This window comes from Quercus suber, unplaced genomic scaffold, assembly GCF_002906115.3.
Source record: "Quercus suber isolate HL8 unplaced genomic scaffold, Cork oak 2.0 scaffold_416, whole genome shotgun sequence".
In the NCBI taxonomy this organism is placed as follows: domain Eukaryota; kingdom Viridiplantae; phylum Streptophyta; class Magnoliopsida; order Fagales; family Fagaceae; genus Quercus; species Quercus suber.
Window position 1 is genome coordinate 268,648 of NW_027069867.1, and position 24,231 is coordinate 292,878.

Here is a 24,231-nt window from a genome sequence, read left to right on the forward strand (position 1 = left end):
TTCCAAAAAAGGAGATGGTGATTTGGTGCATAAACCAAAACTATTATGTCTTAGAATCAAATATAATTCACATACATATCATTGTTCTCTTTACACTAGAAGTTCTTCACTTTTGAGCACAATTAAGACCATATACACTACCTGACTTAGTGAATGTTTACGACAGAAAATCTTTTCACTTCTTAAACAACTGAATTTTAGGTTTTGCATTTTAAAGATAGCTCTTGAATGACAAAAGTTTGTGGTTTTTGTTTTCATTTTTTAATCCTTCCACTTGTAGTGTTGCCCACAGTTTTAAAAACTAGACTAGGGGCAAAATTGAACTTGCCTCTGGTTCCCCGTTTTTGATCGATTTTTCCTGATTTTGACAAGTTTTTCCCTATTTTTTAATTGTTTTAAGCCTTTTTCCAGTCTGGTCCAGTTTTTAAAACATTGGTATTGCATTTTCTTCCTTCTATCTCTTATTTTCTTCTACTTTTTGAGTAATTTGTATTTTAGAAACCTAAAAAGATTGAAGATGAAGATCATAGGGCAAATAAAATTAAGACCTACTATGGATGGTTTCAAATTGGGCTTGAGGGGCTTTTGTGATTTTCTTCATGAGATATGGGCTTTGTTTTATTAACTTGCAAACCCAGCCCATTCCGGACATAACGCACACGTGGCACAACCGACGCCGTTTTAGTAAAATGAGAGTACAAGCTGGGCCGCAATCACATTATTCACAACAAAAACAAAAAACAAAGAACCCGACCCTTCTTCGCACCTCTCTCACTCTTCACATTGCACTCGATCGCACAAACAAAAACCCAAATACAATAAATCAAAAATTAAAACCTAGAAATTAAAAAAAAAAAAAAAAAAGGTTTGAATTCAAAATCAAAATTTCAAAACCTTTTAATTTCAGTTTATTTTCCGATACATTCCGAAATCTCGGCCGGTTCAGAGAGCGATCTGTAATTCTTTCTTTCTTTCATTCATTCTTGCAAAAGCTATAGTATCAATCTAGGGTTTCGGATTTTTCTTTTGGTTGCCGGGAGGATTCGGCGATGTTCACGCCGCAGAGGAAGGCGTGGCCGGCGGTGACGGCAATTGCGCCGAGGAGTGCTTCGGCGGCGGCGACGGGGAAGGGTAAAGCGGTGGCGTTTGCTGATATTCCGCCGCCGTTGGATTCGCTGAGCGGTGAGGCGGCGGCGGCGGAGATTGGCGGCGGAGATATGGAGGATTGGAAGAGGTTCAGAGAGGCGGGGCTGTTGGACGAGGCGGTCATGCAGAGAAAGGACCGCGAGGCTCTTCTTCTCAAGCTCTCGAAGCTTGAAAACGAGGTTTAATCTTTGGTTTAATTTTTATTTGAATCTCATTGAATATTTAAGAGCTTAAGGTTTTAGTATTGTAATGGGTTTCAATTTTGTTAAAGAACTATGATTAATAGGTCATGTTTGGTTTAATATTTAATGGATTTCCAATTGGGTTAAGTTCTCAGTAATGGGTATTGTTCGAATTTGTATTTGGTTTAATTTCATTACAAATTTTTTTTTATATGGATGGTTGTTTGTGTGTATATTATTGGGAAATATAGGGTGTATGTATGTGAGGTTCTGTGACTTTGAATTCTTATTGTATTATTGGATTGGTTATGCATTTTGGGTTTTCTTTCCAACTATTTCTTTGATTTTGAAAGTGAAAGTTATGTTCTAGATTTCATCCAATAAGGACACAATAATTTTTGCAATTTTTTCACAGCCTTTTGAGGGACATGTTGTGATTGGTGTTAATGAAAGCAATGTTGCTAGGGACCTGTGTGAAAGTGAAGTTATGTCTGATCACAATTTGCACGCCAATAGTTGTAAAAAAGATTTTGAAATTTGTTGTGTGCCTCATTGCCGAATTTCATCACCGCAATCTTTATTTTTTTATGTTGTTTGATCTTGTGTTTCTTTTGAATAGCATGAGGAAGAATTTGGCATTCTTTGATGAAGACTTGTGTTTAGGGAATTGTTTCATGGTATCTTTGTTTTTTTGGGCAGCTTTATGACTACCAGTATAACATGGGGCTTCTCTTGATTGAGAAGAAAGAGTGGACTTCTAAGTACGAAGAACTGACACAAGCGCTAGCGGAAACTCAGGAGATCCTCAAACGTGAACAGTCAGCACATTTAATTGCATTTTCTGAAGTTGAAAAGAGAGAGGAGAATTTGAGAAGAGCATTGAGGACTGAGAAGAAGTGTGTGATTGATGTATGCTACATTGCTACTACTTTCTATCTTTCCTTAAGTCTTAAAGTTGTCCCACCACCCTGGTCTTTTATGATTATGTACCTTCCTATTTATGATCTTGACATGCACAAGTGTGCTTGAATACCAAGGCTCTATGCATAATGTGTGCATTGATATGTGATTCACATGTATATTGATATGTCTTTGTATTTTTTTTGATAGGTTTGCTGTTTTTATTGAAATATCATCTTCATCATTTTAGAAGATTGGCTATGCAAATTTTTAATTGTTGTTTGCAAATGTTTAGAAGAATTGTGCCGTGAATTTTATGGGTTTTTATTATTATTATGTTATATATATATATATATATATTTTATTGTTGGATCCTTAAAATTTATACATGCCATCTTCATAAGTCTCTAAAACAGAGATCTTTTACATTCTTTGATGCTCATGGCATACTAAATTTGTTTACACAGGGCTTATGCTAGTTCAATTCTTTTTTGGTTACTGCAAGCCTGATTCTGTATCATCTTTTTAATAAGTTAATATTTGGATTTAGCTACTATTGAATGCTGATTTTAGTTTAAAAAAGCAATTTTTGTTATTTTTAAAACTCCAGTTGTTTTGGGTTATTTGTTTGGATATGGAGTGTTGTGTGTACTATTTTGGACTTTTGGTTATCGATACCTGGGTCATGTTTTCTTCAATGCAGCTTGAAAAAACTCTACGTGAACTTCAAGGAGAGCGTCACCAACTCAAACTTACATCTGAGACAAAGTTAGCTAATGCAGATGCTTTGGTTGTTGGAATTGGAGAGAAATCTTTGGAGGTAGAAGAAAAGTTGCATGCTGCTGAAGCCAAGCTTGCTGAGGTAAACAGAAAGAGTTCAGAATTGGAAATGAGATTGCAAGAGGTGGAGGCTCGTGAAAGTATTCTCCAGAGGGAGCGCCTATCCTTAGTTGCTGAGTATGCTCTATGCACATCATTTTAAATGTCTATGTTAATGACTATATATATGCATCATACACACACACACACACACACACACAGAGAAGCACAAACACCCATTTTCTTGGAGCCTATGACTCACTTCAATTAGTATTTTGCATTCAACTTATATGTGTTCTTATTGCACTTAGGCAAGAGGCACATAAGGCAATTTTTTATAAACAAAGAGAAGACTTACGAGAGTGGGAGAGGAAACTGCAGGAAGGAGAGGAAAGGCTATGTAACAATAGGAAAATCCTTAATGAGAGAGAGGAGAAGGCAAATGAAATAGAAGCAACTATTAAGCGGAAAGAGAGGAGCCTGGAAGAGGCCCAAAAGAAGATTGACTTATCGAACACAACGTTGAAAAAGAAGGAAGATGATATCAACGAAAGAATGGCGGACGTAGTTTTAAAGGAAAAAGTGAGTCTTTTGTTCATTTGAACTGTTTTAATAATTTAAATTCCTCAGTGTTTTATTACTTCTTTATTTTACCCATAAAAAAAAAAAAAAAAATCTTCAGTGGTTTCATACATGCCCTCTGTTTTGTTGATTTTATGCAGAAAGCTGACTCTCTCAGAGGCTCCCTTGAGATGAAGGAGAAGGAATTACTTGTGTTGGAAGAAAACTTGACTCTAGAGAAAGAGTGAGTTCCAATAACCCCCTCCCCCCCCCCCCTTTTTTTTTTCTGTCCTGCGTAGTAAAAAAGAAAATTGACCTATACTTGGTGTTATATTTATTTATATATATGGCGGGAAATCTTTTGGAATGTATTATCCTCTGCAGAATAATATGTAGTTTAAGTAGTTTTGGTACTTCTGAAGTCTAGTAAATATGAATACTTTTGCACTAGCCTCTCTCTCTCTCTCTCTCTCTCTCTCTCTCTCTCAAAAATCTAGCTGATTGTTTGGGGGATGACAGATGAGTCCCTTTGAGCTTAAATACCTTTGAAGTTTGGACCATATTATGGTGTAGAGATGCCATATTATGTGCATATGGATCAGTGCTTGGGATGTTTGAATGGGATAGAGCCATAAGATCATTGAGAACTCTTATCGTGTGAGCCTTACAATATTATATATTATTAGATATGGCAGGTTTGATGTCTGACACCTGAATTGTTATACAGATGATTATAAATGACCTAATACTGAATAAAAAAAAATTAAAAAAAAAAACCTAATAATGTCATTTATAAGGATGACATATCTGGATGTGATTTGATAGTATGCTTCAATTGGCGATATGGAAGAGTAGATAGCTATATTTGTTTTGTATAGAACTTTGTGTGCTCTGCTTGTGTTCTTATTGATCAAGAAGGGTCCTGCTGTGTATGTGTATGGGATCATTTATGTTGTGAAGGACTTGAGTGGATTATATTTGTATGATTAATTCAGCTGTATGACATTTCATGTTTATGGGTTTTGTTTTAGGTGGAGATTCAGATGCTTCTTGACAAGCAAAGGGCTATCTTGGATACTAAAATGCAGGAGTTTGAGCTGGAACTAGAAGAAAAAAGGAAATCCCTTAATGAGGAATACAGTAGCAAGTTAGATGAGGTGGAGCAGAGGGAGGCTAAAATCAACCATGAGAAAGAGAAGTTGATCAAACAAGGTCAAGTGTTGGATAAAAGGGAAGAGAGACTGCGTGAGAAAGAGAAGGACATTGAAACCAAGATGAAAAGTTGTAAAGAGATAGAAAAGGATGTGAAAGCTAATGAGAAAAGGTTGGAGGCAGAAAAGCAACAAATACTTGCTGATCAAGAGAGTCTGCAAAATCTCAGAGATGAAATTGAGAAGGCAAGGGATGAAAATGCTCAGCAGAAGCTGCAAATTCAAGAAGAGAGTGAGAAACTGAGGATAACTAAGAAAGAGAGGTCGGAGCACCTCCGTTTGCAGTCACAATTGAAACAGGAGATAGAAAATTACAGACTTCAGAAGGAGATGCTTTTGAAGGAAGGTGAGGATTTGAAACAAGAAAGGGAGAAGTTTGAGAAAGAGTGGGAAGTGTTGGATGAGAAAAGAACAGAAACTAGTAGGGAGCTAAAACAAATTGTTGAAGAGAAAGAGAAATTGGAAAAATTGCAACACTCTGAAGAAGAAAGGCTGAAAAAAGAGAAACATGCAATGCAGGACCATATAAAGAGGGAGTTGGGAGCTCTTCAACAGGAGAAGGAATCATTTGCATCCTTAATGAAGCATGAGCAATTAGCTCTATCTGAGAAAGCACAGAATGAGCAAAGTCAAATGCTCCAAGAATTTGAATTGCAAAGAAGGGATCTTGAGACTGATCTGCAGAAGAGACGTGAAGAAATGGAGAGGTGTTTACAGGACAGGGAAAGAGCATTTGGGGAGGAGAAAGAAAGAGAGCATAATAATATTAAGCACTTGAATGAAGTTGCTGAGAGGCAATGGCAAGAAGTGAAGTCCGAAAGGCTTAGATTACAGAAGGAAAAGGAGGAATTTAAATTGAACCAGAAGCAGTTGGAAGTGAACCAACTTGAAATGAATAAAGATATTGTTGAACTCAACAGTCTTAACAGTAAACTCAAGAAGCAGCGGGAACAGTTTATTGAAGAAAGAAATCGTTTCCTTGCATTTGTTGAGAAGTTCAAGGGTTGCGAAAGTTGTGGGGAAATCACAAGGGAGTTCGTTTTCTCGGATCTCCAACTACCTGAAAATGAAATAAAACATAGGGAGGTTATTCCTGTACCGAGGCTGGCTGATGAATTTTTGAATAGCCCTCAAGGCAATGCAGCTGCTTCTGATTTGGGATATTCAGACTCTGGGGGCCACATGACATGGCTCCGCAAATGCACCTCAAAGATTTTTAACTTATCTCCAGGTAAAAAGATTGAGAATGTTTCTGCTCCCATTTTGACAGAATCATCACCATCGTCAGCCATGCTGGTCAACAAAGGAGCTAGTGGGCATGGTATTTCTGAGGATGAGCCACGGTCTTTTGGCATGACTAATGACACCTATGATGTCCAGCGGCAGCTCCAATCTGAAAGCATCATTAGAGAGGTGGATAATGCATGTGCCCCATCAGTTGATGATCATAGCTACATGGACAGTAAGGTACAGGAAGTTCCGGAAGATTCCCTGCAATCAGAACTGAAGAGTGGTCGGCGCAAGCCTGCAAGGCAACGCAAGTCAGGAGTGTATAGAACGCGCTCTGTCAAGGATGTTGTTCAAGATGCAAAGGTTTTTCTTGAAAGATCAGAATTGAATGCTAATTCCCAGACTGAAGCTATTGACCATATCAATGAAGAAAGCAAGGGTGATTCCAGTCGTGCTGAGAAATCTGCTGGTAACAATGCAAGGAAGAGGCAACATGCACAAACCTCAAGGATAACAGAGAGTGAGCAGGATGATGGCAATAGTGAAGAGCATTCTGAAAGTGTCACAGCTGGTGGACGCAGGAAGAGGCGTCAAACAGCTACTTCAGTGATGCAAACTCCAGGAGAGAAGCGATACAATCTCAGACGACATAAGACGTAAGTTTCTTAATTTTTTGTGTCGGTGAATCACGTGGCGCAATGCTGATAACCATGAAGTTCTAGACACAATTTTGTGTGCAGTTATTGTTTTGACTTTTTGGCTTTGGGAAAAGTAAGGTTGAGGATATGTTTAACTGTATTTATTTGAAAGAATGGAATAAAGATATGTCAGCAAACCGCTTTCAGAAGTTTGTTTGCTTTATATATATATATATATATATATATTTTTAATGTTTTGAGGTTTTTATTTTGTACTCAGTCTGGCGAGCCACCTCTGATACATCAGCAAACTGACACTGGTTTACAGTTTTAGGGATAACTGACCATGTCTGTTTGGTGATTGGAGGTTTAATATTTAAGTTGAATGGGTTGAGTACATCTCTGGAAAATATATTGCCATTTTTGGTTGCATTATGTCTTGGTTGGATAGGATCTGTGTTTCTTTCCATATCTTTTGTATTTTCCACATGTATTAGGGCTGTGCCCTTTACATTATCTTTAATTAAATTTTTATCTGGAAATTGCCAATTTTCGAGTGATTGAATTGTTTTGTGTGATTTGTGGCTTAAAAGGAAAAACAAAATTCTCAATGTCAGTGATGATTGCTTGCCACTGATGTAAGAACTTCTCAATCAATACGGCTGCCTTGCATTTGTAGTTTAGCAACTTAAATAGCAAATTCTGTTTTCTAACGGTTAAATGTTTCTGGGATGGGATTGGTGTGTATCAGTGTTTTTATCTTTTAGAACTATTGAAATTAAAACTGCTGATCTATCACTTTTGGGGTTATTCCTTGGACACGATCATGGGCATTTTTTTGTTATTTATTTTTTGTATAATAACACTTGAAAGGGTAATATAGTACAAAGAAGACAAGGAAGGTTTTGCCAAACAAAATAGTTACTATAATGTCAGTGAATAAAAGAATAAGCAGAATATTTCTTTATACGGAACCATTTTTAGTCACACTTACCTTTACAATCCAAGCTTAAATTAGTCATCTGCTGAAACCTGATCATGTGTGTAATATATGTCGTATTCACTTTGGGCCTGTTTGGATTGAGAGGGGAAGTGGAGGAGAGTAGAGTAAAGTTGACTGAAAATAGGCTAATTTTGGGCCAAATTTACTTTACTCGACTCTACTTCTCCTCTCTTCCCCTCAATTCAAATGAACCATTAATGTTGTGCCAATGGAGAAAACACAGTTGTTCTAAAATATTGCCTAAACATCAATCAGTGCAGGGATAGTCACAGCAGCACACACCTCAGCTGACCTGACAAAGTCAAAGGGGAAAGAAGCTGCTGATGGTGATGCAGTGGAAGTAGCACCAACACCTGAAGGTGTTTCTGCACCATCATGGGTTGCTGGTAAGAATGGCCAAATTACAGGATTGGTACAAGTTACAACAGTTAAAAGTGTGGAGATCTCCGAGAATAGAGTTGTTCGGGTAAAACTCTCCCCTTTTTGGTGTGCACGTGTTTTCTGAGATATTCGTTGGCTTTATTTCCTGAACTATAGTTGTAATAATTTCCTTTCTTCTTTTGTTGTAATAATGCAGTTTAAAACACCGTCAGACATTGATAATGACGATGGCGATGTGGCAAAATTGGTTGAAAATGCCCATTTGAGTGAGGAAGTAAATGGTACCCCTGAATATGGCAATGAAGATGAGAATGTGAGCACAATCCATGAAGCTGAGGATAACTCTGATGGCGATGATGATGAGTCAGAGCATCCTGGTGAAGCTTCAATAGGAAGGAAGTTATGGACTTTCTTCACAACATGATGACTGCAATAGTGTCTTCAGTTCACTCTTAGGAACTCCTCTCTCTCTCTCTCTCTCTTCTGTGTATCAACACTGTGGAATTCATGTAAACTTTAGGGATTCTAGCTTTAGTTAGATTTTAAAGCATTTTGTGGTTTTCCCTTTTCTCCTTTTGGTCTTGTGTAATTTTGGGGAATAGAAAAGATTGCAGGATAGCATAAAGGGTTCTATTCTAGCTGTCAGACACTGGGGGGTGCATGATGTGCTGATAGTTTCAGCATGCCCAAGTTGATTTTCTTTGTATCCTGATCGATGGTGCAGCTTCCACATTTTTTATCCTAAATTGCTGGTCCGATTTCCCTGTCTTCTAATCTTTTTACACCTTGCTGAAATCAGTGGTCTGAGGGTTTTATTATTATTATTTTTTTGCCTTTGTTTCGAAATGATCATGTATGTGCGTTATGGCATATATGCACCACTACATGCACTGATGTATAATTCTATTGGGGCAAAATATCTCTGTATTTGAAGAAAATTATGTATGTACTTTATGGCATATATGCATAACTACAAGCAATGACGTATAATTTTATTGGGGTAAAATCTCTCTTTATTTGAAGAAAATATATAAAAGGAGAGTAAGAAGTTCTGTCATTCAGTGTATTCTTTAAGATATTTTATTTATTTAATTTATTGAATTAGTCAATAAAATAAATGCATATATAAAATATTTATAGTTCTATATTTTTATAGGATTAAATATTTAGAGTTGTGCATTAATTATTTATATTAAATGAATTTATATGATTATTTTTTATAAATTTTAGATAAAAAAAAACCATTTTTATTTTGAGTAATAATAATTGATTTAGAATATGGTACTTTTTCTATGCATTAATTATTTATATTAAATGAATTTATATGATTATTTTTTTATAAATTTTAGATTAAAAAAAACCATTTTTATTTTGAGTAATAATAATTGATTTAGAATATGGTACTTTTTCTCAAGTTTATTTGCTTTGAAAACAATTGAAACAAAAGTCATAACAAAAAATTAAATATTTGTGAATTCACTAAATTTAATCTCAACCATTTAGATTTTCCAACGTCTAATAGTGACATGTAATATATATAAACCAACATTGTGGTATTTACTTTATGTAATTAAAAGGATTGCTAATAGGATAAATACATACTTGTTATGTTAATTATTTTAAGTGATGCATTAATTATTTGAATATAAGGAATTTTTTATATTATTTTTTCTAATATTTATTTGATAAATCTAATTTAAAATATGATATTTTTGCTCAAATTTAGTTGTTTTTGAAATAGTTGAAACCAAGTGGGCTATTTAGGTTAGTTGGATCAATAGACAAAGATGTTTACATATACGTGATGTGATGCACTTGGAGCAAGTTGTGTAGCCCTTCTATTTATTTATTTGGGAAGAGCTTGTGTCTAGTGCACCAGTTGCATTGAACACGTTAGGATGCAAACACATGTTTAATTTTGAACATGTGTCTGTATCCCAATGTATCAAGTGCACTAATGCACTAGACACAAGGTGCGTACTCTTTATTTTGTTTGGGTTTGGAACCTTTTTGTGACAGAATTTGGTGCAACAGAACACTTTCAGAAGCTTTTACTACATTTATGCAGTGTTTTCCCTCCATCTTAATTGTTCCAAGATGAAGATTATTGTCTCTGTGGGTGTCACTGCGTAAATTTGGTAGAAGCATTTGCATTATTATGTGACAAAGGCCTAAAACTTTTAATGTATTATTCTCCTTTATAAGCTTATTTATTTATGGAACAATCGAGATTTTTCTTTTTTGATAAACTGTATTGTCCAATTTGTAGCTTTGACACATTTCCTCAGACTTTAAATTTGAGTAATTAACTCTCTAAGCTATGTGATCAGTTGTGATAACTTTCAAATAACATTTAACCATAATTTTCGTATGCCATTTACATAATCTTTGAAAAAAATAAATAAAAGAAAACTAATTACATGATAATGTGATAAACATTTAACTTTTGAGGTTAAGTATAACGTAAATTTGAGGAGATTGATCAAATAATTTACGGAAATGATTGCTTAAATTTAAAGTTTATAAAGCCCGTATTAAATTTAGGATGGAAATATAGTATAGTCTCGTCATGCGTGTGTAAAAATCAATGATTTTGACTTTTGACCACCACACATTTTTGATATAATGATCATTTCACATATATAAGTTCTTGTGATGTGAAAAGGGTAAGGACAAGAGAATCAAGTCTCTAAGAGAAAGATTCACACACATATATACTTATATGAGGAAACAAAAGTTTTTCTCTAAACTAGTTTGGAGAGAAATCCTTCAAACTCCTTATATATTTTTATATTGCGTGTAAATTTTGAAAATCTAACAGTTAAATTGCATATTATTATTATATCCTTCAAGTTTGAAAATTTCAAGAAGATCAAAGATCAATTTCTATGTCATCAAAGAAATGTTAAAGTTTCAAATTTTTATGATTTAAAATTGTATATAAAAAAATAAGTTTATTGATCGAATAATAAATAACATCCAATTTGAATGAAATTTGATATATATATATATATATATATTAAGAACATAAGAAACATAAAATTTAACATGAGAGAGAGGAGAAGGCAAATGAAATAGAAGCAACTATTAAGCGGAAAGAGAGGAGCCTGGAAGAGGCCCAAAAGAAGATTGACTTATCGAACACAACGTTGAAAAAGAAGGAAGATGATATCAACGAAAGAATGGCGGACGTAGTTTTAAAGGAAAAAGTGAGTCTTTTGTTCATTTGAACTGTTTTAATAATTTAAATTCCTCAGTGTTTTATTACTTCTTTATTTTACCCATAAAAAAAAAAAAAAATCTTCAGTGGTTTCATACATGCCCTCTGTTTTGTTGATTTTATGCAGAAAGCTGACTCTCTCAGAGGCTCCCTTGAGATGAAGGAGAAGGAATTACTTGTGTTGGAAGAAAACTTGACTCTAGAGAAAGAGTGAGTTCCAATAACCCCCTCCCCCCCCCCCCTTTTTTTCTGTCCTGCGTAGTAAAAAAGAAAACTGACCTATACTTGGTGTTATATTTATTTATATATATGGCGGGAAATCTTTTGGAATGTATTATCCTCTGCAGAATAATATGTAGTTTAAGTAGTTTTGGTACTTCTGAAGTCTAGTAAATATGAATACTTTTGCACTAGCCTCTCTCTCTCTCTCTCTCTCTCTCTCACAAAAATCTAGCTGATTGTTTGGGGATGACAGATGAGTCCCTTTGAGCTTAAATACCTTTGAAGTTTGGACCATATTATGGTGTAGAGATGCCATATTATGTGCATATGGATCAGTGCTTGGGATGTTTGAATGGGATAGAGCCATAAGATCATTGAGAACTCTTATCGTGTGAGCCTTACAATATTATATATCATTAGATATGGCAGGTTTGATGTCTGACACCTGAATTGTTATACAGATGATTATAAATGACCTAATACTGAATAAAAAAAACAAAAAAAAAACCTAATAATGTCATTTATAAGGATGACATATCTGGATGTGATTTGATAGTATGCTTCAATTGGTAATATGGAAGAGTAGATAGCTATATTTGTTTTGTAAAGAACTTTGTGTGCTCTGCTTGTGTTCTTATTGATCAAGAAGGGTCCTGCTGTGTATGTGTATGGGATCGTTTATGTTGTGAAGGACTTGAGTGGATTATATTTGTATGATTAATTCAGCTGTTGACATTTCATGTTTATGGGTTTTGTTTTAGGTGGAGATTCAGATGCTTCTTGACAAGCAAAGGGCTATCTTGGATACTAAAATGCAGGAGTTTGAGCTGGAACTAGAAGAAAAAAGGAAATCCCTTAATGAGGAATACAGTAGCAAGTTAGATGAGGTGGAGCAGAGGGAGGCTAAAATCAACCATGAGAAAGAGAAGTTGATCAAACAAGGTCAAGTGTTGGATAAAAGGGAAGAGAGACTGCGTGAGAAAGAGAAGGACATTGAAACCAAGATGAAAAGTTGTAAAGAGATAGAAAAGGATGTGAAAGCTAATGAGAAAAGGTTGGAGGCAGAAAAGCAACAAATACTTGCTGATCAAGAGAGTCTGCAAAATCTCAGAGATGAAATTGAGAAGGCAAGGGATGAAAATGCTCAGCAGAAGCTGCAAATTCAAGAAGAGAGTGAGAAACTGAGGATAACTAAGAAAGAGAGGTCGGAGCACCTCCGTTTGCAGTCACAATTGAAACAGGAGATAGAAAATTACAGACTTCAGAAGGAGATGCTTTTGAAGGAAGGTGAGGATTTGAAACAAGAAAGGGAGAAGTTTGAGAAAGAGTGGGAAGTGTTGGATGAGAAAAGAACAGAAACTAGTAGGGAGCTAAAACAAATTGTTGAAGAGAAAGAGAAATTGGAAAAATTGCAACACTCTGAAGAAGAAAGGCTGAAAAAAGAGAAACATGCAATGCAGGACCATATAAAGAGGGAGTTGGGAGCTCTTCAACAGGAGAAGGAATCATTTGCATCCTTAATGAAGCATGAGCAATTAGCTCTATCTGAGAAAGCACAGAATGAGCAAAGTCAAATGCTCCAAGAATTTGAATCGCAAAGAAGGGATCTTGAGACTGATCTGCAGAAGAGACGTGAAGAAATGGAGAGGTGTTTACAGGACAGGGAAAGAGCATTTGGGGAGGAGAAAGAAAGAGAGCATAATAATATTAAGCACTTGAATGAAGTTGCTGAGAGGCAATGGCAAGAAGTGAAGTCCGAAAGGCTTAGATTACAGAAGGAAAAGGAGGAATTTAAATTGAACCAGAAGCAGTTGGAAGTGAACCAACTTGAAATGAATAAAGATATTGTTGAACTCAACAGTCTTAACAGTAAACTCAAGAAGCAGCGGGAACAGTTTATTGAGGAAAGAAATCGTTTCCTTGCATTTGTTGAGAAGTTCAAGGGTTGCGAAAGTTGTGGGGAAATCACAAGGGAGTTGTTTTCTCGGATCTCCAACTACCTGAAAATGAAATAAAACATAGGGAGGTTATTCCTGTACCGAGGCTGGCTGATGAATTTTTGAATAGCCCTCAAGGCAATGCAGCTGCTTCTGATTTGGGATATTCAGACTCTGGGGGCCACATGACATGGCTCCGCAAATGCACCTCAAAGATTTTTAACTTATCTCCAGGTAAAAAGATTGAGAATGTTTCTGCTCCCATTTTGACAGAATCATCACCATCGTCAGCCATGCTGGTCAACAAAGGAGCTAGTGGGCATGGTATTTCTGAGGATGAGCCACGGTCTTTTGGCATGACTAATGACACCTATGATGTCCAGCGGCAGCTCCAATCTGAAAGCATCATTAGAGAGGTGGATAATGCATGTGCCCCATCAGTTGATGATCATAGCTACATGGACAGTAAGGTACAGGAAGTTCCGGAAGATTCCCTGCAATCAGAACTGAAGAGTGGTCGGCGCAAGCCTGCAAGGCAACGCAAGTCAGGAGTGTATAGAACGCGCTCTGTCAAGGATGTTGTTCAAGATGCAAAGGTTTTTCTTGAAAGATCAGAATTGAATGCTAATTCCCAGACTGAAGCTATTGACCATATCAATGAAGAAAGCAAGGGTGATTCCAGTCGTGCTGAGAAATCTGCTGGTAACAATGCAAGGAAGAGGCAACATGCACAAACCTCAAGGATAACAGAGAGTGAGCAGGATGATGGCAATAGTGAAGAGCATTCTGAAAGTGTCACAGCTGGTGGACGCAGGAAGAGGCGTCAAACAGCTACTTCAGTGATGCAAACTCCAGGAGAGAAGCGATACAATCTCAGACGACATAAGACGTAAGTTTCTTAATTTTTTGTGTCGGTGAATCACGTGGCGCAATGCTGATAACCATGAAGTTCTAGACACAATTTTGTGTGCAGTTATTGTTTTGACTTTTGGCTTTGGGAAAAGTAAGGTTGAGGATATGTTTAACTGTATTTATTTGAAAGAATGGAATAAAGATATGTCAGCAAACCGCTTTCAGAAGTTTGTTTGCTTTATATATATATATATATATATATTTTTTAATGTTTTGAGGTTTTTATTTTGTACTCAGTCTGGCGAGCCACCTCTGATACATCAGCAAACTGACACTGGTTTACAGTTTTAGGGATAACTGACCATGTCTGTTTGGTGATTGGAGGTTTAATATTTAAGTTGAATGGGTTGAGTACATCTCTGGAAAATATATTGCCATTTTTGGTTGCATTATGTCTTGGTTGGATAGGATCTGTGTTTCTTTCCAAATCTTTTGTATTTTCCACATGTATTAGGGCTGTGCCCTTTACATTATCTTTAATTAAATTTTTATCTGGAAATTGCCAATTTTCGAGTATTGAATTGTTTTGTGTGATTTGTGGCTTAAAAGGAAAAACAAAATTCTCAATGTCAGTGATGATTGCTTGCCACTGATGTAAGAACTTCTCAATCAATACGGCTGCCTTGCATTTGTAGTTTAGCAACTTAAATAGCAAATTCTGTTTTCTAACGGTTAAATGTTTCTGGGATGGGATTGGTGTGTATCAGTGTTTTTATCTTTTAGAACTATTGAAATTAAAACTGCTGATCTATCACTTTTGGGGTTATTCCTTGGACACGATCATGGGCATTTTTTTGTTATTTATTTTTTGTATAATAACACTTGAAAGGGTAATATAGTACAAAGAAGACAAGGAAGGTTTTGCCAAACAAAATAGTTACTATAATGTCAGTGAATAAAAGAATAAGCAGAATATTTCTTTATACGGAACCATTTTTAGTCACACTTACCTTTACAATCCAAGCTTAAATTAGTCATCTGCTGAAAGCCTGATCATGTGTGTAATATATGTCGTATTCACTTTGGGCCTGTTTGGATTGAGAGGGGAAGTGGAGGAGATAGAGTAAAGTTGACTGAAAATAGGCTAATTTTGGGCCAAATTTACTTTACTCGACTCTACTTCTCCTCTCTTCCCCTCAATTCAAATGAACCATTAATGTTGTGCCAATGGAGAAAACACAGTTGTTCTAAAATATTGCCTAAACATCAATCAGTGCAGGGATAGTCACAGCAGCACACACCTCAGCTGACCTGACAAAGTCAAAGGGGAAAGAAGCTGCTGATGGTGATGCAGTGGAAGTAGCACCAACACCTGAAGGTGTTTCTGCACCATCATTGGGCGTTGCTGGTAAGAATGGCCAAATTACAGGATTGGTACAAGTTACAACAGTTAAAAGTGTGGAGATCTCCGAGAATAGAGTTGTTCGGGTAAAACTCTCCCTTTTTGGTGTGCACGTGTTTTCTGAGATATTCGTTGGCTTTATTTCCTGAACTATAGTTGTAATAATTTCCTTTCTTCTTTTGTTGTAATAATGCAGTTTAAAACACCGTCAGACATTGATAATGACGATGGCGATGTGGCAAAATTGGTTGAAAATGCCCATTTGAGTGAGGAAGTAAATGGTACCCCTGAATATGGCAATGAAGATGAGAATGTGAGCACAATCCATGAAGCTGAGGATAACTCTGATGGCGATGATGATGAGTCAGAGCATCCTGGTGAAGCTTCAATAGGAAGGAAGTTATGGACTTTCTTCACAACATGATGACTGCAATAGTGTCTTCAGTTCACTCTTAGGAACTCCTCTCTCTCTCTCTCTTCTGTGTATCAACATTGTGGAATTCATGTAAACTTTAGGGATTCTAGCTTTAGTTAGATTTTAAAGCATTTTGACTACCAGTATAACATGGGGCTTCTCTTGATTGAGAAGAAAGAGTGGACTTCTAAGTACGAAGAACTGACACAAGCGCTAGCGGAAACTCAGGAGATCCTCAAACGTGAACAGTCAGCACATTTAATTGCATTTTCTGAAGTTGAAAAGAGAGAGGAGAATTTGAGAAGAGCATTGAGGACTGAGAAGAAGTGTGTGATTGATGTATGCTACATTGCTACTACTTTCTATCTTTCCTTAAGTCTTAAAGTTGTCCCACCACCCTGGTCTTTTATGATTATGTACCTTCCTATTTATGATCTTGATATGCACAAGTGTGCTTGAATACCAAGGCTCTATGCATAATGTGTGCATTGATATGTGATTCACATGTATATTGATATGTCTTTGTATTTTTTTTTGATAGGTTTGCTGTTTTTATTGAAATATCATCTTCATCTTTTTAGAAGATTGGCTATGCAAATTTTTAATTGTTGTTTGCAAATGTTTAGAAGAATTGTGCCGTGAATTTTATGGGTTTTTATTTATTTATTATGTTATATATATATGTATATATATTTTATTGTTGGATCCTTAAAATTTATACATGCCATCTTCATAAGTCTCTAAAACAGAGATCTTTTACATTCTTTGATGCTCATGGCATACTAAATTTGTTTACACAGGGCTTATGCTAGTTCAATTCTTTTTTGGTTACTGCAAGCCTGATTCTGTATCATCTTTTTAATAAGTTAATATTTGGATTTAGCTACTATTGAATGCTGATTTTAGTTTAAAAAAGCAATTTTTGTTATTTTTAAAACTCCAGTTGTTTTGGGTTATTTGTTTGGATATGGAGTGTTGTGTGTACTGTTTTGGACTTTTGGTTATCGATACCTGGGTCATGTTTTCTTCAATGCAGCTTGAAAAAACTCTACGTGAACTTCAAGGAGAGCGTCACCAACTCAAACTTACATCTGAGACAAAGTTAGCTAATGCAGATGCTTTGGTTGTTGGAATTGGAGAGAAATCTTTGGAGGTAGAAGAAAAGTTGCATGCTGCTGAAGCCAAGCTTGCTGAGGTAAACAGAAAGAGTTCAGAATTGGAAATGAGATTGCAAGAGGTGGAGGCTCGTGAAAGTATTCTCCAGAGGGAGCGCCTATCCTTAGTTGCTGAGTATGCTCTATGCACATCATTTTAAATGTCTATGTTAATGACTATATATATGCATCATACACACACACACACACACACACACAGAAGCACAAACACCCATTTTCTTGGAGCCTATGACTCACTTCAATTAGTATTTTGCATTCAACTTATATGTGTTCTTATTGCACTTAGGCAAGAGGCACATAAGGCAATTTTTTATAAACAAAGAGAAGACTTACGAGAGTGGGAGAGGAAACTGCAGGAAGGAGAGGAAAGGCTATGTAACAATAGGAAAATCCTTAATGAGAGAGGAGAAGGCAAATGAAATAGAAGCAACTATTAAGCGGAAAGAGAGGAGCCTGGAAGAGGCCCAAAAGAAGATTGACTTATCGAACACAACGTTGAAAAAGAAGGAAGATGATATCAACGAAAGAATGGCGGACGTAGTTTTAAAGGAAAAAGTGAGTCTTTTGTTCATTTGAACTGTTTTAATAATTTAAATTCTCAGTGTTTTATTACTTCTTTATTTTACCCATAAAAAAAAAAAAAAAATCTTCAGTGGTTTCATACATGCCCTCTGTTTTGTTGATTTTATGCAGAAAGCTGACTCTCTCAGAGGCTCCCTTGAGATGAAGGAGAAGGAATTACTTGTGTTGGAAGAAAACCTGACTCTAGAGAAAGAGTGATTCCAATAACCCCCTCCCCCCCCCCCCCCTTTTTTATCATGAAGCTGAAGATAACTCTGATGGCGATGATGATGAGTCAGAGCATCCTGGTGAAGCTTCAATAGGAAGGAAGTTATGGACTTTCTTCACAACATGATGACTGCAATAGTGTCTTCAGTTCACTCTTAGGAACTCCTCTCTCTCTCTCTCTCTCTTCTGTGTATCAACACTGTGGAATTCATGTAAACTTTAGGGATTCTAGCTTTAGTTAGATTTTAAAGCATTTTGTGGTTTTCCCTTTTCTCCTTTTGGTCTTGTGTAATTTTGGGGAATAGAAAAGATTGCAGGATAGCATAAAGGGTTCTATTCTAGCTGTCAGACACTGGGGGGTGCATGATGTGCTGATAGTTTCAGCATGCCCAAGTTGATTTTCTTTGTATCCTGATCGATGGTGCAGCTTCCACATTTTTTATCCTAAATTGCTGGTCCGATTTCCCTGTCTTCTAATCTTTTTACACCTTGCTGAAATCAGTGGTCTGAGGGTTTTATTATTATTATTATTTTGCCTTTGTTTCGAAATGATCATGTATGTGCGTTATGGCATATATGCACCACTACATGCACTGATGTATAATTCTATTGGGGCAAAATATCTCTGTATTTGAAGAAAATTATGTATTTACTTTATGGCATATATGCATAACTACAAGCAATGACGTATAATTTTATTGGGGTAAAATCTCTCTTTATTTGAAGAAAATATATAAAAGGAGAGTAAGAAGTTTTGTCATTCAGTGTATTCTTTAAGATATTTTTTTTTTTTTTAATTTATTGAATTAGTCAATAAAATAAATGCATATATAAAATATTTATAGTTCTATATTTTTATAGGATTAAATATTTAGAGTTGTGCATTAATTATTTATATTAAATGAATTTATATGATTATTTTTTTATAAATTTTAGATTAAAAAAAACCATTTTTATTTTGAGTAATAATAATTGATTTAGAATATGGTACTTTTTCTCAAGTTTATTTGCTTTGAAAACAATTGAAACAAAAGTCATAAAAAAAAATTAAATATTTGTGAATTCACTAAATTTAATCTCAACCATTTAGATTTCCCAACATCTAATAGTGACATGTAATATATATAAACCAACATTGTAGTATTTACTTTATGTAATTAAAAGGATTGCTAATAGGATAAATACATACTTGTTATGTTAATTATTTTAACTGATGCATTAATTATTTGAATATAAGGAATTTTTTATATTATTTTTTCTAATATTTATTTGATAAATCTAATTTAAAATATGATATTTTTGCTCAAATTTAGTTGTTTTTGAAATAGTTGAAACCAAGTGGGCTATTTAGGTTAGTTGGATCAATAGACAAAGATGTTTACATATTCGTGATGTGATGCACTTGGAGCAAGTTGGGTAGCCCTTCTATTTATTTATTTGGGAAGAGCTTGTGTCTAGTGCACCAGTTGCATTGAACACGTTAGGATGCAAACACATGTTTAGTTTTGAACATGTGTCTGTATCCCAATGTATCAAGTGCACTAATGCACTAGACACAAGGTGCGTACTCTTTATTTTGTTTGGGTTTGGAACCTTTTTGTGACAGAATTTGGTGCAACAGAACACTTTCAGAAGCTTTTACTACATTTATGCAGTGTTTTCCCTTCATCTTAATTGTTCCAAGATGAAGATTATTGTCTCTGTGGGTGTCACTGCGTAAATTTGGTAGAAGCATTTGCATTATTATGTGACAAAGGCCTAAAACTTTTAATGTATTATTCTCCTTTATAAGCTTATTTATTTATGGAAAAATCGAGATTTTTCTTTTTTGATAGTATTGTCCAATTTGTAGCTTTGACACATTTCCTCAGACTTTAAATTTGAGTAATTAACTCTCTAAGCTATGTGATCAGTTGTCATAACTTTCAAATAACATTTAACCATAATTTTCGTATGCCATTTACATAATCTTTGAAAAAAATAAATAAAAGAAAACTAATTACATGATAATGTGATAAACATTTAACTTTTGAGGTTAAGTATAACGTAAATTTGAGGAGATTGATCCAATAATTTACGGAAATGATTGCTTAAATTTAAAGTTTATAAAGCCATTATTAAATTTAGGATGGAAATATAGTATAGTCTCGTCATGCGTGTGTAAAAATCAATGGTTTTGACTTTTGACCACCACACATTTTTGGTATAATGATCACTTCACATAGGGCTGTCCACGGGTCGGGCCGGGTCGGTTTTGGGCCCAAACCGAACTCGACCCGATTGGATCGGGTTAGCAAATTTCAAAACCGTACTCGACCGAATATTCGGGTCGGATCCGACATCTCGGATAATCGGTTTTCCGGGTCGGAGTCAACGGTTTGAAGGGTCTGGGCCTCAGATTGGGCCGGACTTTTTTCCATAGATAAAATTATGATAATTTCAATTTTTTTAGGCCTTTTTAGCCCAAATTACACTATTTGGCAGTTTGCTAAACCCATTGTTTTCAGATTTTTTGAATTCCCAATATATTTCAAATAGGGCCTCATTTTACTTAATTTATTGGGCCTTCAATCAGGACATATCAAAAAGGCCCAAAAAAGGCCTATTCTTTTTATCACCTGCGTTCAAAACAACACACCAAAAAGGTTTTTTTTTTTTTTTTTTTAAATAACCTGTCATCTAAAACAAGATGCACCTATCAATCCAAATACATAATCTTTCCCACATTATCCACAAAAAATAAACACAACAAATAATATGTTAATCTGTTGCTCAAAAAAACAAAAAAAAGTAATAAGCAACTAGGCAGTAAGCTGCTCAACACCTATAAAACCAGACAACCACAACAAACAATATTTCCAGCAACAAATAAATTACATAAAACCTGCCAGCCAACCACAACAAACAATATTCCCAGCAACAAATAAATTACATAAAACCTGCCAACCACAACAAACAATACTTCCAGCAACAAATAAATTACAACAGATAATATACTTAGTAACATAGAGGCAATTACTGCAAGTTATTTGGGCAGTAACCCATAAGGCAAAAAGCTTGGTAGTTACACAATGTTCCAAGCAATATAATTAGTTACAACAATCAAATACCATAGGTACTTCAAAAAAATAGCTTTTCCAAAGCATTGAATGACTACTCTATAGTTTATAAGTCTATAACTAATAGAAAAGAAAACCTATGAACTAAGATTTCTTTTCTATAAGCATTGACAGTTGAGTATTGTTACAAGTTAGAAAAGCAATATGTCCAAAAAAGCCTCCAAAATATTCCCAAAATGCTGCCTTCTTTACAAAATAAATTACCATCCTCCTACAATAGACAAAAAAATATTCAACAAACAATACATTAGTACCTAATACAAGACCAACTAGTAAGGAAACCAAGTTTATAAATTTTTTTTTTTTTTTTTTTTTTCAATTTTAAACCTTTAGCCATTTTATAAGGAAAGTTATATAAATACATGATAAGTTATGATTGATGTAACATAAAGTAAAACATAAAAAATGCTATAAAAGATTTGTATTCCAAGCAAACACTCTATTTTAAATAAGTGTGCAAATATTATTGACGAGGAACAACGTACAACAAGCCACCAAGAGGGTTGATCCTACTAGAAGACTGGAATTAACATATATAAACCAACCGACACCGAAGGATAATAAATACCAAACATTGATCCACACACACCAAATACTAAACCAGCACATAATCTTAAGAGTTACATTTACGTAGTAGGCTTATTATGTAATATTTCTTAGGAAGGCCGTACAAATATACGTTCCAAAAGATTTGACGACGCTTACTAAACTTCCACTCCCATTGTTGACCATGTATTAGTTTATGGGATTATTTGTCAAGGAAGGAAGATAGATCCCCCAACTGTTCTTACAATTCTTTGGCAAAGTAGGACGACCAAGAGAACAATCAAGCAGGACTCATTCTAGATTCCAATCATCAGAAGCGTATCTGGAACAAGTTAGCTATCTTCAATCATAAATAGAAATTACAAGAAGTTAGGAACAAAGTCTCTCCATAAATTAAAAAAAGAAAAAGATGCATACGACTTTTACTTTTTTGTGCAAGCATTGGAAACGGGTCAAGTTGCTGCACCATATCAACAGTGAGTGCCAAGTAGTCATTTTGACTTCGGAAGAAGCAAGAGCCATACTTGTTATATTCAGTTTCCCAAAACCCTTGATTATTATTTACACTCGTTGTTAGGTTGAGCCTAGGGCTGTCCACGGGTCGGGCCGGGTCGGTTTTGGGCCCAAACCGAACTCGACCCGGTTGGGTCGGGTTAGCAAATTTCAAAACCGTACTTGACCGAATATTCGGGTCGGATCCGACATCTCGGATAATCGGTTTTTCGGGTCGGAGTCAACGGTTTGACGGGTCTGGGCCTCAGATTGGGCCGGACTTTTTTCCATAGATAAAGTTATGATAATTTCAATTTTTTTGGGCCTTTTTAGCCCAAATTACACTATTTGGCAGTTTGCTAAACCCATTGTTTTCAGATTTCTTGAATTCCCAATATATTTCAAATAGGGCCTCATTTTACTTAATTTATTGGGCCTTCAATCAGGACATATCAAAAAGGCCCAAAAAAGGCCTATTCTTTTTATCACCTGCGTTCAAAACAACACACCAAAAAGGTTTTTTTTTTTTTAAATAACTTGTCATCTAAAACAAGATGCACCTATCAATCCAAATACATAATCTTTCCCACATTATCCACAAAATAAACACAACAAATAATATGTTAATCTGTTGCTCAAAAAAACAAAAAAACAAAAAAAAAGTAATAAGCAACTAGGCAGTAAGCTGCTCAACACCTATAAAACCAGACAACCACAACAAACAATATTTCCAGCAACAAATAAATTACATAAAACCTGCCAAGTTGCCAACCACAACAAACAATATTTCCAGGTTCCAGCAACAAATAAATTACATAAAACCTGCCAAGTTGCCAACCACAACAAACAACCACAACAAACAATATTTCCAGGTTCCAACAACAAATAAATTACATAAAACCTGCCAAGTTGCCAACCACAACAAAAAATATTTCCAGGTTCCAGCAACAAATAAATTACATAAAACCTGCCAACCACAACAAACAATATTTCCAGCAACAAATAAATTACAACAGATAATATACTTAGTAACATAGAGGCAGTTACTGCAAGTTATTTGGGCAGTAACCCATAAGGTAGAAAGCTTGGTAGTTACACAATGTTCCAAGCAATGTAATTAGTTACAACAATCAAATACCATAGGTATTTCAAAAAAATAGCTTTTCCAAAGCATTGAATGACTACTCTATAGTTTATAAGTCTATAACTAATAGAAAAGAAAACCTATGAACTAAGATTTCTTTTCTATAAGCATTGACAGTTGAGTATTGTTACAAGTTAGAAAAGCAATATGTCCAAAAAAGCCTCCAAAATATTCCCAAAATGCTGCCTTCTTTACAAAATAAATTACCATCCTCCTACAATAGACAAAAATATTCAACAACAATACATTAGTACCTAATACAAGACCAACTAGTAAGGAAACCAAGTTTATAACAGTAGGGGGCTAAAGGCAGAATCATACCAAGTCAGTGATTAATCATCAATGCTGATCAAGGGTCGCTTGCCTGAAGTGGAGCCCTTGCTTGAGCTGGTATTTGCTGTTTCAGTTGATGTTTGTGGATTTAAAACTAGAAAAGAATAGGAAATAAACACAACAGATTAAATTTTGCTTGAATACATGAGACATTCAATAAAATTAATAGACTAAGTTTCAGAATTTAAACATATTACCTAAGTCAAGTAACTCCTCCTCCAGTCTACATCATCCTTGACTGGCGATGAGAAATTGGAACGGTGGCTTGAAGCCAATTTTGTGAACATACAAGGTTTTGAACCATGAGAGGAGACAGTGAACTTCGAAAATGGATCAACAATTCGACCTCCAGTGCTAAATGCTGACTCAGATGCAACAGTGGACACTGGTACAGCCAGCACATCCTTAGCAACTTTAGATAACACTTGGTACCTATTACAATTATCCCTCCACCACTCCAATATTTCAAAATTCACCTCCTTTCTACCATCACAGTTTCTGCCAAATACCTCAA

The 24,231-nt window shown here is 35.3% G+C and overlaps 2 protein-coding genes, 1 long non-coding RNA gene and 1 pseudogene across 3 annotated transcripts; 3 read left to right on the top strand and 1 right to left on the bottom strand.

Annotated features, from left to right (window-relative positions):
* The first annotated feature begins 714 nt into the window (after positions 1-714).
* Positions 715-8,845, top strand: LOC112035734 (nuclear matrix constituent protein 1-like). The gene is given in 8 exon segments (XM_065761516.1): positions 715-1,325; positions 2,028-2,237; positions 2,932-3,185; positions 3,359-3,629; positions 3,770-3,856; positions 4,640-6,705; positions 7,946-8,156; positions 8,268-8,845. Coding segments are annotated over 8 exon segments (3,603 nt in total). The 5' UTR covers positions 715-1,049; the 3' UTR covers positions 8,496-8,845.
* Positions 8,846-11,125: 2,280 nt separating this feature from the next.
* On the top strand, positions 11,126-18,074 carry LOC136062452 (protein CROWDED NUCLEI 1-like; annotated as a pseudogene).
* On the top strand, positions 11,419-16,234 carry LOC136062459 (nuclear matrix constituent protein 1-like). Its single transcript, XM_065761517.1, is given in 5 exon segments — positions 11,419-11,501; positions 12,275-13,480; positions 13,483-14,339; positions 15,577-15,790; positions 15,901-16,234. Coding segments are annotated over 4 exon segments (2,493 nt in total). The 5' UTR covers positions 11,419-11,501; positions 12,275-12,286; the 3' UTR covers positions 16,129-16,234.
* A 5,250-nt stretch (positions 18,075-23,324) lies between the features above and the next one.
* LOC136062458 (uncharacterized) lies at positions 23,325-23,938 on the bottom strand. The gene is made up of 3 exons (XR_010624186.1): positions 23,915-23,938; positions 23,706-23,811; positions 23,325-23,598 (listed from the first exon to the last, which is right to left on the bottom strand). It is a non-coding gene; the product is annotated as an uncharacterized LOC136062458 (long non-coding RNA).
* Between the last annotated feature and the right edge of the window lie 293 nt (positions 23,939-24,231).